Source organism: Echinops telfairi, unplaced genomic scaffold (assembly GCF_000313985.2).
Source record: "Echinops telfairi isolate 266 unplaced genomic scaffold, ASM31398v2 ScPeMD7_2;HRSCAF=8, whole genome shotgun sequence".
Lineage (NCBI taxonomy): Eukaryota > Metazoa > Chordata > Mammalia > Afrosoricida > Tenrecidae > Echinops > Echinops telfairi.
The window spans coordinates 76,965,097-76,978,304 of record NW_022103898.1 but is presented as its reverse complement, the minus strand read 5'-3'; the positions used below and the strand labels follow the sequence as shown (position 1 = coordinate 76,978,304).

The following is a 13,208-nucleotide window of genomic DNA, read 5'->3' as shown; positions in this document are numbered from 1 at the left end:
CCTAACAACAACAACATGTGAACATTTTTATTTTTTAATGACTTAATTCTTGTTGCTGTTGAAGACATGCACACCAGAACACACACCGATTCAATCGTTTCTACATGTCCAGTTTAGTGGCGGTGATGGGTCCCCAAGCGGTGCAGCCACCCGCACCCTCCTTCAGAACTGCTCCTCGCTCATTAACATAAACGCACTCTCCTTATGCGTAACTTCTCAAGTTACTGATGTCAAGTTACTCCTATAGAGACAGACCGTTCTTTAAAAGAGTACAATTTACAAGGAAGACATCCTTTCCATTTCAAAAAGACACCGGGGTTTAATATTTGGGGTCAATTTTTAGGTTATCTCAGGGCAATAATTTCAAGGATTCATCCAACCTCAATGGCTCCAGAAAGTCTGGAGTTCATCTGAATTTGAACGTTTGTTCCTTTTGATCCCAGGTCACAGAGTGGTTATATGTTGAGCTATACAGCAAGGTCAGCAATTCAAAACCACCAGCAGCTCCCTGAAAGAAAGATGAGGCTTTCTACTCCCATAAAGAGTTCAGTCTCAGAAAATCAGGGAGAGTTCTACCCTGTCCTACAGGGTTGCTATGAATCAGCATTGACTCTATGGCAGTGAACTTGGGGGGTGGGGGAGTGGGGAGGTTTCTTCCTTTTGGTCAGGATCCCAGGATTACTCTATAGCATCTTTGACCAAGACATTCAACACCCATGGACTCCTGGGACTTTAGATTCTGTCTTTTTGAGGTGCATAACATCTTCATAGGCCACACCAGAGGATTCAATGTGGAAAGCCCATTAAGTGAATGGGCTTTATCTCAAACGCACCTGTGGAAGATTTAAGACATTTTAAGAAGATTTGAGACAAATGCCCTAACATGAGGAGCAGATGGCTGCTATTCCAAGGTTATAGAATTGTCGTTCATTGGACTTTGGTTCCATCTCTTACGCTGAGGGTGCCCATTGAGCGGTGGCCTGGAACTACCATATATTCACTATTGTAATGCCCTCCTTGCTTTCGTATGGCATGTATTAGTCTGGTAGGCATGGTTAGAACATGCGTTATTGAAAACTTCGCTCTATCACCAACCCCCATGGTTTGTGTAAATAGTGTCTAGTCACTTAAGAGTTTAATCTGTACAAGTCAACACTTCAGGTATCATGTCCTGCAGTCTGAAGCCAGCTATACTTGTATAATTTCCTTTTCTCAACAGTGTTTTACATTCTATACCACTGGATAAATGACTGTCGATAGAATTACCTAATGCTCCAGGAGGATGATCTTTAATGTTCTCTATTATAAAATGATAATGATGTCTATAAACATGAACTAGAATCCCTACTAATAAAAAAATAATGCAGCCTGATGTCAGCCAACTTGAAGCAGAAACTTTTAAAACAAACCAAAAAGTGAACTAGAGACATATATAAAGCAATGGATTTTGGGCTCACACTTAATTCTAGCCCCAATCTAAGAAAAATTAGTTCTTCTGCCACGGTCCTGCTTAATGCTCGTCCTCATGAAGAGATCACTTGAAGATATGAGTGCTGTGGCAAAGTGTGGTGAAGAAATCAGATGGTGTCCGGCTATGAGGGGGAAAAAATATCTGGGATCTTAAAGGCTTGTCTTCAAACAAACAAACAACTAAGTGAGGAAGGAGCACACCAGCCTGTGTGACCCAAAGATTGTAAATAATAAAATCCAAATTAAGTGGTGTCAGAGCTAAAACTGTGAAGACCCAATTCTCAGAAAGCTACGGGTGACAGTGGAAGCCCAAAAACCTTTTGCAGTCCACTGACCACAGCCCAGGGATGTGAATAGCCTTGCTATCTATGAGAGAGAGAGCATTGTGAAGTCAATTATGGCTGATGCAGTTGGATTAAAATGTAATACCTTATCATTTGATCTCCCTCTTGGCCCATGTGGAGGAGCCCTGGTGGTGTAGTGGTTACATGCAAGGCTGCGATCCCCATGGTCAGCAGTTCCAAACCACCAGCAGCTCTGCAGGAGAAAGACTGGCTTTCTTCTCCTGTGGACAGTTCCAGTCTCAGACACCCACGGGCCTACATGAGTCAGCATGGACTCCAAGGCCATGAGTTTTTTGTTGTTGTTGTTGGTTTTTTTTGGCCATGAGGTTTTTATGTTGTTTTTGATCCATTTTAGTTGTTTCAGTTGTTAATATTTTCTGTTTTCTTTTTGAGTCTCTTCTATGTGTGTCTAGCCATTATTGTCAGTTTGCTTGATTCCTGTTTGTTTTTTTAATTTTCTGCATATGAAATCCAGGATAGGTAGATTTATAGACAGTAAGTGGATTGAGAAGGGCATGGCAGGGGAGGCTAGGGGGAAATGGGGAGCTAACAACAATGCATATGAGAAGAAGTGTTCTGAAACTGATGTGGCGATGACTTTCAACCTTATTAATGTGATTGAACAATTAAGTGTTTTTATATGGGAAGTGTATGCCAATTAAATGATTGCAAAAACCAAACAAATAAGCAAATTCTTCTGATTGGAGGCAATTAATCATGCATTCTCCTTCCTTCTGACTCCTGATTCTCTCCTTCATCTGTTACTCCAGTGACTAACGGTGGCACCTTGGATGGCTGTTAGCCGGTTAGCCTGGAAGGCCCCAGGCACTGTGCAGTGAATCGGGAGGTGGGAAGAAACAATGGATGACCAGAGGTAAATTAAGTGGGGTGTCCCATAAGACCAGGGCCCTAAACCTCCAAACCAAGAAACTACATCCCATATGGTGTCTGGCTGGACAAGGGGGCCTCAGAAGTTCACAGAGAAATGGGATTAAGACCATGGAGTTTCCTTTTGGACGCCTCCCCCCATTTAAACAGCCTGTGCAGCTGCTTTGGGCTGTTGCTGTAATTATTGCATGGCATTTGCCAAGTCCTTTTTAGAGAGGATACAACTTATTGGCATCGATTACATGAATTGGCTGTGCAATCTTCCGCCTTAATCAACGCAAAGTTCGCCTAAGTAAGCAACCTCAGTGCCCCATAGAAGGGGCCTCCCAACCCTCTTTGTCTCCTCCTCCGGCCCTGGGAGCCACGTAGGGACGTTAGTCTCGGTACACTTGCCTGCCCTTTGGACCGACTAGCGATGATCAACCTTTCGAGCTGTGGTCCTGGGACCCCAGTGGTCCTAAATGTATCCTGCCCTTGGATAACGAGGGCTCTCTTTTTCAGCCCCAGAGACGCTGGTCCTGGAGAGGATAATCCACAGTACGAGGGAGCGAGTCAGTCTACAAAGCTCAGGGATCCTCCAGGCAGAGGTATATCTTCTTTCCTTTCTCCCCAGCAGGCCCCAGGAGACTACCACAGCCACCTTTGGGGGTGTCCACAACCAACTCCCCACCTTCCCGAAGCGGCTCCTTAGCCAGCTTGGATCACCAGGACCAAAAGGACCACCCAGGTTGGAGTTCCATAAAAATACCTGCTCTGCTAATTTTACAGGGTTGTGTGAGGCTCAAGTAAGATATGCCCCAGCAATGCATGCATTGAGTTAGCTAGCCAGCCACCGTAAGTCAAAATATAAATGGACTGATGTGTGAATTGGTCAGAAACACACATCATGCATTAAGTATTGAATAGCCTCTCCAGCAATTCCAATGTGGGTGGAGACATGGTCCTGAGGGGCTGGGTGACCCTTTCTCTCTGCTTCCACCATCTGGCATCTCTATTCTTGCCCCACACTCAGAACGCCTGGTCAGCGACATTGTGGGCAGTTTCAGCAAGACAAAGGCTCCAACAGAACACAAGCCAGCCCAGCAGTCCCTGCCCCCCACCCCACTCTCTGTGAATGCCTTGCTGACTCCTGACAAAATGCAGAACAATCACTGAGCCCCTCGCCCCTCCCCCAGGCCTAGTTAATGGCTCCTATTAGCCCGTGGGGGAGAGCAGTGCCCTCCGCATTAGAAATTGGGCATTCCAAAAAAAGTAATAAAGGGACTGGCTCATCCTGCTCTCGACTTCTTCTCTAAGGAGTCAGAACTCACTGCAGATCCGACCCTGAGCGCGTCATGTTCACAGCTGTCATCTCATGTCCTGATATTCCCTAGGTTTCACCTGCAGTTCATTCCGACTTCCTCTACTCTACACCCTCTCCTTGGACGACCTCACGTATGTCCTCCTCTTCCTTGAACTTCACAGATATTTACACCTTGTGGCAATGACCTCATTCAGTTAGCAACCTACAAGTGGGCTTCAACTCCTTCCCCTCTCCTCTCTCTCCCATTTTGTCAGTCACCATTGTCCCACCAATTCCAACCCTTGGATCCCTACGCCTACACACTGACGGAGTGGCTTCTTGTCATGCCTCTCTTGGCGTCTAATCTCACTCCCTCTGGGTCACTCTCTATCCAAGTATCTATTACTGGTCATTTCCCTGGTTAAGATCCTTCACCAGTTCCTGAAGCCCTGAACGACTAAGCTCCCCCACCCCGCACCCTTCCTCATCTAGTCTCAGCTACTCCTTGCCTGCTCTCTTTACTCAACGCGAGACTAAGTAGTAGTGTACTTCCTGCGTTCATCAAACATCCCGTTCTGTTTCATTATCCAGCGCTTTCGCCTAAGCAGTTCCCTCTGCCTACGATGTCATGCCGCCCCCCTTCCTTGATAGATTAAGTCTGTGAATCACGGTTTATGGACATAGTCAGAATTGACTTGGTTTGTAGCAATGAGACGGGTAAGCAATCTGAAGGAAGAGAGTGAGTTAATGCGACGGACAGTCTGTGAGCGTGAAATAATACAAGAGATGTATGTGACAAGGGACCCCAAGCAAGTCAACCAAGTAACCAGGTGAGAGATGGATGATTGCTGCAACCCCCACAGGGAGGATGGAATGGAGAAATCCTGCAGAAACAATTCTGGAACCGTCTCATTATCTTCAAAGTATTCAGTGCTGACAGCAAGACCTTTCTAAAGGAAATCTCCAGGCACTATGCTCCTAAGCTTCAAAGGCCTAGAAACCAAGCTTCCCAGCGTTAGATGGGACGGAAAGGCTTGGCCAGGCTGACCCCTGGTGGAATGATTGTGCCATTGCACGCAAGACGGTAGACACAGAAGGTAGGCAAAAACCAGAGTACATACAGTATGCAAAGTGGGGATACTGGGGTCTGGGGGGGCACATAGGAGAGAAAATAATCCCTTTTATTAAGAATTCACAACTTAATGATGAGATGCATAGCTGTTGATGCTGCCTATTTAAACGTTCCCTTGGACACTCCTTAGAAGCCTGATGCGGTAATCCAAGAGAGAAATAAGGTGCTAGGGATTGCGTTACAATCAGATGTGGGAGATGAAGGAGGCTGAGAGTCAAGGGTCAGGTTTCTGGCCTGGACGACTGGCTGGACTTGGGGCACAGCTCACCAAGTCAGGGAGTATAGGAGGAGGTGTGTGGAGGAAGATGAAGAGGTTAGCTTCGGGAATGTTGGATTCGAGGTGACTGGGGGATAGCCAAGTAGAATGTCTAATAAGCTGTTGGACATACAGATCAACCTGGAACGCAGGAGAGAAATATGACCTCGGAGGATTAGCGTTCTTCTCCAACAGGTGATGGTGGGTTCACCAGAGTAGAGAAGGTACATTTCAAGCAAAATGGATACCATTTCAGGCAGAGGAATACTGTTTCTCAGGCAGCGCATGGGTCACTCACAGGTGATTAGAAGTCAGGAGGCAAGGTAAGGGAGGCAGATGAGATCTCCTTTCTCTCACCTAAAGGCCTCAGTACACACTGTCCCCTCACCTGCTTAATCACCTCTGCTTTTATGCTCCGGGCACTTCCGGGATAAACACTGCCCCATAGGCTGCATCAGGGCGTCTCCTTTGCTTCCTAATCATCTATAATCCCTCCCATCATTGCTCTTAGTGCATCTTATTGGAACCGCCAACATTCTCATCCATCTCCGCGGCTAGACCTCATAGGCCCTTGAAAGCAGGAATTGTTATATTAGAAAGAATGAACAAGGTAGGCAGCAGCCCAATCATGCAAACCCTACTGGCCATGACTTCATCCAGGAAGAAACGCAGACACATTAAATGTATAATCAGATTTACTATTTAGAAAACTCACTGGTGGGATGAGAATAAAAAACCACTAGCATGGGATTCAAAATTGGCAGATGGAAGTTAGGAGACCAGTTTAGAAGCTACTATGTTGCTACATTATAGGAAAAACCGAAAGAGGGCCACATCCAATTGGAATGGTGGCTAGGACTTTGAGAGTGGGAAACAATTTTCAGGGTTGTTTTTTTTTTTTTTTAGGACTGTAAACATTATGTAAACCCTCCCCTTCCCTAAGTCTGGGCAACTTTCCAAGACTTCTGGGGAACTGTCTGATTTTTAACAGCTTTATCTAATAAGGTATTTAATGATAAGACACCCAGGCTTGGTAAAGTGGAGGGGCAGCAAAGAGGAAGGCCATCGATGAGACAGATTGACACAGTGACTGCGGCAACGATTGAGAGGGCACCGCAGGACAGAGGGCAGAGCGGTGTTTCAGTCGGTTGTGCACTGGGTGGCTATGACTCAGAACTGACTTGATCACACCTAACAACAGACACCCAAGTTCCAAAAGTTCTCCATACTTCTGGGTGTCCTATCATTAAAGATATCCCTACAAACCAACTCCATTAGTACCTCAGGAATGCCGTCCTTGTTTCTGAAGGACCTTTCTTACTTTGAAAGAGTGTACAAGCCCACCAGTTTGTTATACACTTCCGTGCTATAATATCTGAAACCCCAAGGGGGCAGTTCTATCTTGTCCTATTCGACTCTATGGCAGTGGACTTGGTTTGTACTTATTTTAAAGCAACCTGTGGTAGATGTTTAAACTTTTCCCCCCTTCTCCAACACCTGTATCTCTAAAGTTTTGTATATTCCATGGGACTTGTTCCGTATTGCTGTATAAACTTCAAAAACATAGCAGTACATTCTCCATCACAGGGAGTATAAACAAGAAAAAAAAATTACTCTGCAATAGTGGCAGTAATTTCTCCATAGCACTGCCCACTTACAAACGTCTTATTTTTCTTCCTCTACATAGCTGAACGGTGTCAAAGTCTTACTGTCTTTTATAGGACGCCAAAAGTTGTTTTTCTGGAGGTGGGGGCAGATAGAAAAGGTGGAGGTGGGCCAGCCAGCTGATCCTTAGGTGGGCAGGTTGGAAATTTAGAAAGCAGGCATACAGGGCTTCATAAAGACCCAAGTGTTGGATGTGGGCTCCCTCAGTCACCATCGCCGAGGTTCCCGTCCTGCACTGGTATTTTCTTTTGGTTCATCTTGGAAAGCCAAGTATTGAGTTAAAATACAAAATCGACATTTACTGCACTTATTATAAACAACTGCCACTTACCCCGTAGTTCTACTTGTCAAATTGTAAAGTAGAGAATTCTCACGGAGTTTTTCCTAAGGGCTGGACATGCTACTAGACAACCAGGAATATTCAGGCACAGGTAGGTGGTCTGTCAAGCGCATACTTGCACCACCACGTGCTGGCGGGACGCAGCACGCCGCGCTGGCCGACGCGCGGCTCCCCGGGGGCGGGGCGGGGCTCGTGCGTCATCACGCTGCGCGGCCGCCGCCGCCGGCGACCACGTGCGCGGGATCGGGCCGAGCCGATGGCGGGGCCTGGGGCGCGGGGGCGTGCCCGGCTCGGCCTCGGTGCAAGATGGCGCTGCCCTTCGCACGTCCATTGCTCCTGTGCCGCTGGGGGGCCGGCCGGCTGCGAACCGCCGCGGACGCCCCGAGAGGTACGGGGGTCCCTCTTCGTCCTGCGGCCTCCAGAGCGGGCGGGGTCGGCCTGCAGTGCCCGCCGCCCGCGTCCCCGCCCCTTCCCATGTGCGTCGGCCTCGCTAATCCCACTGGGAAGCCATTCAATTCCAGGAAACGCTGCCCTTCCTCGAGTGCCCCAGCCCTGAGGCAGCCGGCGCGCGCACGCGCACGCGCGCGCGCACGTTCCCATCCCCCCCTCTCCCCACCCCACCGCCCGCGACCCACACCCGCTGCGACGTTTGCTGCTTCTCGGCTTTCTCCTCCTTGCCGCGTGACCGGCCGCTTGCGGATTCGGGCGCCTGCCCCCATGCAGTCTCTCTGCTCCGCCCACAGGCATCCATTTCAAACTGGAAGAGAAAACCGCCCACAGCAGCCTCGCGCTCTTCAAAGGTGATACCGGAGTCAAGTATGGTCTGGTGGGGCTGGAGCCCACTAGGGTGGCCCTGAATATGGAGCGCTTCCGAGAGTGGGCAGTGGTACTGGCGGACACTGCAGTCGCCAGCGGCAGGCACTACTGGGAAGTGACGGTGAAGCGCTCCCAGCAGTTCCGGATAGGAGTGGCAGACGTGGACATCTCCCGGGACAGCTGCATCGGTGTGGACGACCAATCCTGGGTGTTCACCTATGCCCAGCGCAAGTGGCACAGCATGTGGGTCAAGGAGAAGACCCCAATTGAGGGCATCGGTCAGCCAGAGGTGGTGGGGCTGCTGCTGGACTACGAGGCCCAGAAGCTGAGCCTGGTGGATGTGAGCCGAGTTGCAGTGGTTCACACGCTGCAGCCGGCCTTCCGCGGTCCCGTGGTACCCGCCTTTGCCCTTTGGGATGGAGAGCTGCTGACCCACTCAGGGCTTGAGGTGCCTGAGGGTCTTTAGTCTGTGGGCTACTGGAGCCCCGAATCATGTTCTCGGCCAGTCTTCTGTTGAGGTGTCTAAGCTTTGCCCCAAGAAGCCTTTACTTCCCAATTCACACTGGGTCCTGTGCAATATCTTGGCCACCTTTCTATCTACCTGGCCCTGTGAACGTGAGGCCTAAGCCACACTCTTCCCCCCTCCTTTCCCCTAGTTATACCAGTGTCCTGGGTCAGCATGGTGAGCCTTCTCTGAAGACTTGCTGACCCTGTACTCAGAACTGATTGGATGGATTCTGTTCTGGGCGAGTCTTTAAGCTCTGGTTGAATTTAACCACATTGATGCCTCTCCCTCCCCTGCCTGTGTGTAACTTTAGCTTGATCTTGGAGCTCCCCTGATCTACCAACTGTCTCCAGAGTAAAGCCTTTCTACCTCTGGCTGGAGGAGTGGTCCGTCGATTTGGCATTTCTCTTCAGTCCATGCAGAATCTGGGCACCTGCTCCCTCAGTAAGCGCGTTTTTGACCCAGTTGTTGGAGAACTCAGCCCTCACCCAATACCTCAGTGCCACAGCCTCTCAGGCCCTCACAGCTGCAGCCCCCCACCCTCTGAGTGCATTCGCCTGAATCTGCACGCCTGTGACACTTGGCAGCCCCTTCTAATCTTCATGCTAGTTACAATCATGACCAGAGAGGAGGAAGAGAACGCTTGGGAAAGATCTAGAGGGTTCGTGCTGGACAGTGTTGATTCTGGAGATGGTCTCTCCTTTTCTGCCACCATTGGGACTTCTCTGGAGGGTGGCCTGAGGTTTCCCACAGCCCACGGCTGGGCCTGCTCAGACTCACGCCCCCATCCCACTTGGTTAGCAGATTGCACTTAACCTATAGTAGTGTTTGGGGTCAGGGAAAAAAACCAAGTGGGGTGAATGAGTGCGTATAGGAACTATGTATTGTTGGGGCCCTGTCTGACCTGGAGGCTCTTATCTTTTTTTTAACCTTCGAGAATGGTGATCAAATTGGATACCCTTCGGGGAGAAAGAGATGGTCTGGGCTCAACAAAACTAATGATTTGTGTAATTAAAGTTTATTTGAGCACAAAATACTTTCTCTGTCTATAAAATTGTTATTAGCAGTAGCAGCATGTCCTGGCTAATGGGGTACAGAACCCCTCTCCTTCCTTCTCCACCTGGGACAGATGCATGTGTGTGACAAAGCTCGAGCCCCTCCCGCGGGGTGTCTTTCAGGCTTGGTACCTTCAGGGAGGGCACGGGACCCGGGGGTAGCCTGTGAGGGTTTTAAGTGGGACAAGCCATACAGCTGTGTCTCCAAGCAGACCCTGTGGGTGGCTCTCTTGCCACTGTCCACCGAGGTCCCTTTTCTGCACACTGTCTGCCAAGGGAATGGGGTAATTTCACTCTCACAGAAAGCACTGGCTTAAGTCACCAAATTGACTGCCGTGGATCCCACGGAAGCAGTGTAGCTCCTCACAACAGTTGTGGTGGTTATGGGTTTAAGCGAGTGGCGCCCGGGCTCACACCATGCTCTCCAAGTTCTCTTTGGACAGGGCCTCTGCTGCCGCCTCCAACTGAGTCTCGGACGGTGTGTAGGAGTCCTGGTAATCTTGAAGCATCTTGGCCACCTCCAGGTGGTTGAACTGCACAGCATCATCCAGGGGGATATTGCCCCACCTGAGCGGAACGAAGACCACCATCGGGCAGAGAAGACACTGGGAGTGCAAGGGTCGTGGACAGGTGTGGTGCCTGGAGGGCAGTGGCGAGCTGTCCCTTTCTGTTTAAGCCTACTCACCTGTCCTTGACAAAAGGATTCACTTTACAGGCTTCAATCAGGAACTTCACCACTTCGCTGTGTCCTGGGAATGCGGACAGAGGGGAAATGAAAGAGATGGCACAGCTCATGAACTCTGGGGTTGACATGGGTGCAGACCTGGCAGTTGGGGACTGTATCACGGGGGAGAGGGAGAGGCCTCTGCTCATCTTGCTCCTGCACCACGCAGCAGCAGTGTGGCTGTGAGCTAAAGGGCACCGGGACAAAGCTCGTTGCTGCCTCTTCATCCGTGAGGACGTGGAACGTGAGTGCCCGTGGTAGAAAAGGACGTTCATGTAGCTAAGGGTGCCTAGATGACGACGTAGTCTTCCGGGGAGCATGGTGGCACAGTGGCTAGAAGCTCAGCTGCTCACCAAGACGGCAGCCCGCGGCTGCTGCTGCTGCTGCAGAAACTTGCAGCTTTTGACATCCTAATGGGCCCTTTCTACCCAGTCCTGTAGGCTCACAATGAGTCAGAATCTACATGTTAGGGTCTTACCAGCTGGTGCCCCCTCCCATTCAACCCTTTGGTTACCTTCAGCTGCAGCAACGTGCAGGGCTGTGCGGGAGTCATAATCTTTCTGCTCCATGTCCATGGCTGACAAGGCAAACCTGAGGGCAGAGGAAACAGCTGGCGGGATGCAGATCTGCCCAGAAGCACTAAGGTGCTGTCTGGCATGGATTCCAGAACAAGTAAAACAGCTAAGTTCAGGCAAAGAGCTGCAGGCCCTTGTTGTGTGGCTACACTAGCGAGATGAGGGGGGGATAACTCTGGAAATGTTGCTGTAGACCCACGGTAGGGGTCCAATACACATTTGTGGGTGTTGGGTCACTTATTCCAGGTAAGGACCCTACCTGCCAAGTCTCAACTGCTCCAGCCTAGGTTAATAATGACTGTGGCTGCCAGTAAGTTCTTCCAACACCGCAAAGAAGCCCTGATGGTCTAGTGGTTACTCATTGGGCTAGCGTTCCCATGGTCGGCAGTTCGACACCACCGGGCTCTGCACTCCTGTAAACCCTGACAGGCTTGGAAACCCACGTGGTGTCCCTGTGAGTCAGCGTCGACCCGATGGCAGTGAGTTGGGTGTGTTTTTTCTTGAGCACACATGGCAAGACACTGTCCTTTTTAAAAATGTCACATGAAATGCAATCTCCAAGCTAAAGACATAACTAAGGCCCTCCCTGGGGTGACTAGTCAGCCGTTCAGACAGCGCCTCCCTGCCTTGGGCCGTGGACATTCGCCCTCACGGTGAATGGACTGAACCAACCCCAACTCAACAAATTCTTCTTCACAGCCACCTTCATTTGTTGCCTGCAGCTTTGAAATCGGTGAACAGGCCCTGCGCTTGGTTTTGCACTGCACCAAGGCTAAATCAGGACCACAGGCACCTGCAGCGACTTACCCCACAAATTCTTAAAGACCCCATTAGAATGGATCTCATTGTAACCCGGGGACTAGGTTTTGCTATCTGCCTCCTCATGAGATTGGTGGCCAGGGCTGTTGTACTGTGTTTATTTGGTCACAGCAGAAGTACCTTCGAAGAGCCGAGACATCTCCACTATAGGCAGCAAATAGCAGGTTCACCACCGTCTTGTTCTGAAACAGAAACCATCCGCACCTGAGGAGAGCATCTGTGACTTGGCTCCCAGCCCTGCCTGTGACCTTTTCCCCCACTCCACCCCGCCCCCTCCCCCTGCTCAGCCAAGGGCTGTGCTGCTGGACTCTTCTGATCACAAGCCGTCCGTCCGGGGCTCTCCTACCCGGACCTCGCCTCCCTCTCGCCGCGGGTCCAGCTTCCGAGCGCAGTGCCGCAGGTTGTCGTAGTTGTGGAAGTTGAAGAGAGACACCAGCCTCTAGAATTGCAAGCCAGAGAGCTCGCTTCCTGACTCGTGGCACGCAGCCCGAACGTGCTCAACCCTCCTCTCCGCAAGCCACCTGACCTGGCAGAAGCTGATGCCTCGGTGGCTGTTCCCCAGCTTGTCCAGCGGTGGTGACAGACACATCATTCCCATGACGTTGGGTACCACCAGCAGGATGGCTCCTGACACAGCTGATTTGGCTGGCAGACCCACCTGAGGGACGGAGTGGAGGCACCCAGTGAGGGAGACCCAAATGATTGCATGGGCAAGGCCACCATCTCTCTCCCTTGGCCTTTTGGCTGGTCACTGCCTGCTCTCCTGACTCCTAGCCCTTGCCGTGCCCCACGTAGTGCATTGACTCAGTCTGGAAATCGTTCTGACGCTGGAAGCAGTGTGAGAAGGACCAGGAGGAGATAAGCTACTAAACGGGTGAACACATAGGCGAGAGTAATCACAGCTGGCAGTAAAAGCACAAGAAGGGGTGTGGGATGTAGAAGGGGGATCACGTGAACAGGATGGTGCGGGGCTTTGAAGGGGGGCAACGCAAAAGTGGTCCCAGCACAGAAACATGCGTTAATTCATGTTTGAGGAGCGGGATGTTTGACAAACTCCCCCAAGGATTCTGGGTCTAATCGCCTGGCTCAAACATGCTCCAGAGATTTAGTGTCCTAGCTTCTTGGCACTGGGCTCGTGGGAAATGGGGGACGGGGCCAGAAACACTCACATGGAAGGCAAACTGGCCAGAGAAGTCGTACATGCCGCAGGAGTGCATGAGGCTGAGGGTGTTGCGCACTGCTTCAGCGCTCAGCACACTCTCTCCGGTGATGGGGCAGATGCCGCCGTTGGCCAGGGTGGCTGCCATGACACTGCCGGACTCACAGGTCACCTCCAC

At 50.6% G+C, this 13,208-nt stretch overlaps 2 protein-coding genes across 2 annotated transcripts in view; one reads left to right on the top strand and one right to left on the bottom strand.

The window, feature by feature from the left end:
- The first annotated feature begins 7,661 nt into the window (after window positions 1-7,661).
- Window positions 7,662-9,734, top strand: SPRYD4 (SPRY domain containing 4). The gene is made up of 2 exons (XM_004700548.2): window positions 7,662-7,765; window positions 8,121-9,734. Exons 1-2 carry the CDS (start codon window positions 7,684-7,686, stop codon window positions 8,657-8,659), a joined length of 621 nt encoding a protein of 206 aa, XP_004700605.1. The 5' UTR covers window positions 7,662-7,683; the 3' UTR covers window positions 8,660-9,734.
- The window catches only part of GLS2 (glutaminase 2), a 10,498-nt gene continuing 6,987 nt past the window's right edge, over window positions 9,698-13,208 (bottom strand). The window contains exons 12-18 of the mRNA XM_045289043.1: window positions 13,041-13,208; window positions 12,398-12,529; window positions 12,218-12,310; window positions 11,992-12,053; window positions 10,992-11,068; window positions 10,439-10,502; window positions 9,698-10,320 (exon numbers count right to left, since the gene is read on the bottom strand). The exon at window positions 13,041-13,208 is cut by the window's right edge and continues 7 nt beyond it. Of these exons, the coding sequence (XP_045144978.1) occupies window positions 10,164-10,320; window positions 10,439-10,502; window positions 10,992-11,068; window positions 11,992-12,053; window positions 12,218-12,310; window positions 12,398-12,529; window positions 13,041-13,208 (753 nt within the window). The 3' untranslated portion in view covers window positions 9,698-10,163. The remainder of the gene's footprint in view (window positions 10,321-10,438; window positions 10,503-10,991; window positions 11,069-11,991; window positions 12,054-12,217; window positions 12,311-12,397; window positions 12,530-13,040) is intronic.

What these genes read in the sequence shown, in the direction of transcription:
- SPRYD4 (XM_004700548.2), top strand. Translation starts at nt 7,684, where the DNA reads ATGGCGCTGCCCTTCGCACGTCCATTGCTCCTGTGCCGCTGGGGGGCC. An exon ending in CGCCGCGGACGCCCCGAGAG is followed by an intron (nt 7,766 to 8,120) that starts GTACGGGGGTCC and finishes CTCCGCCCACAG; the next exon opens with GCATCCATTTCAAACTGGAA.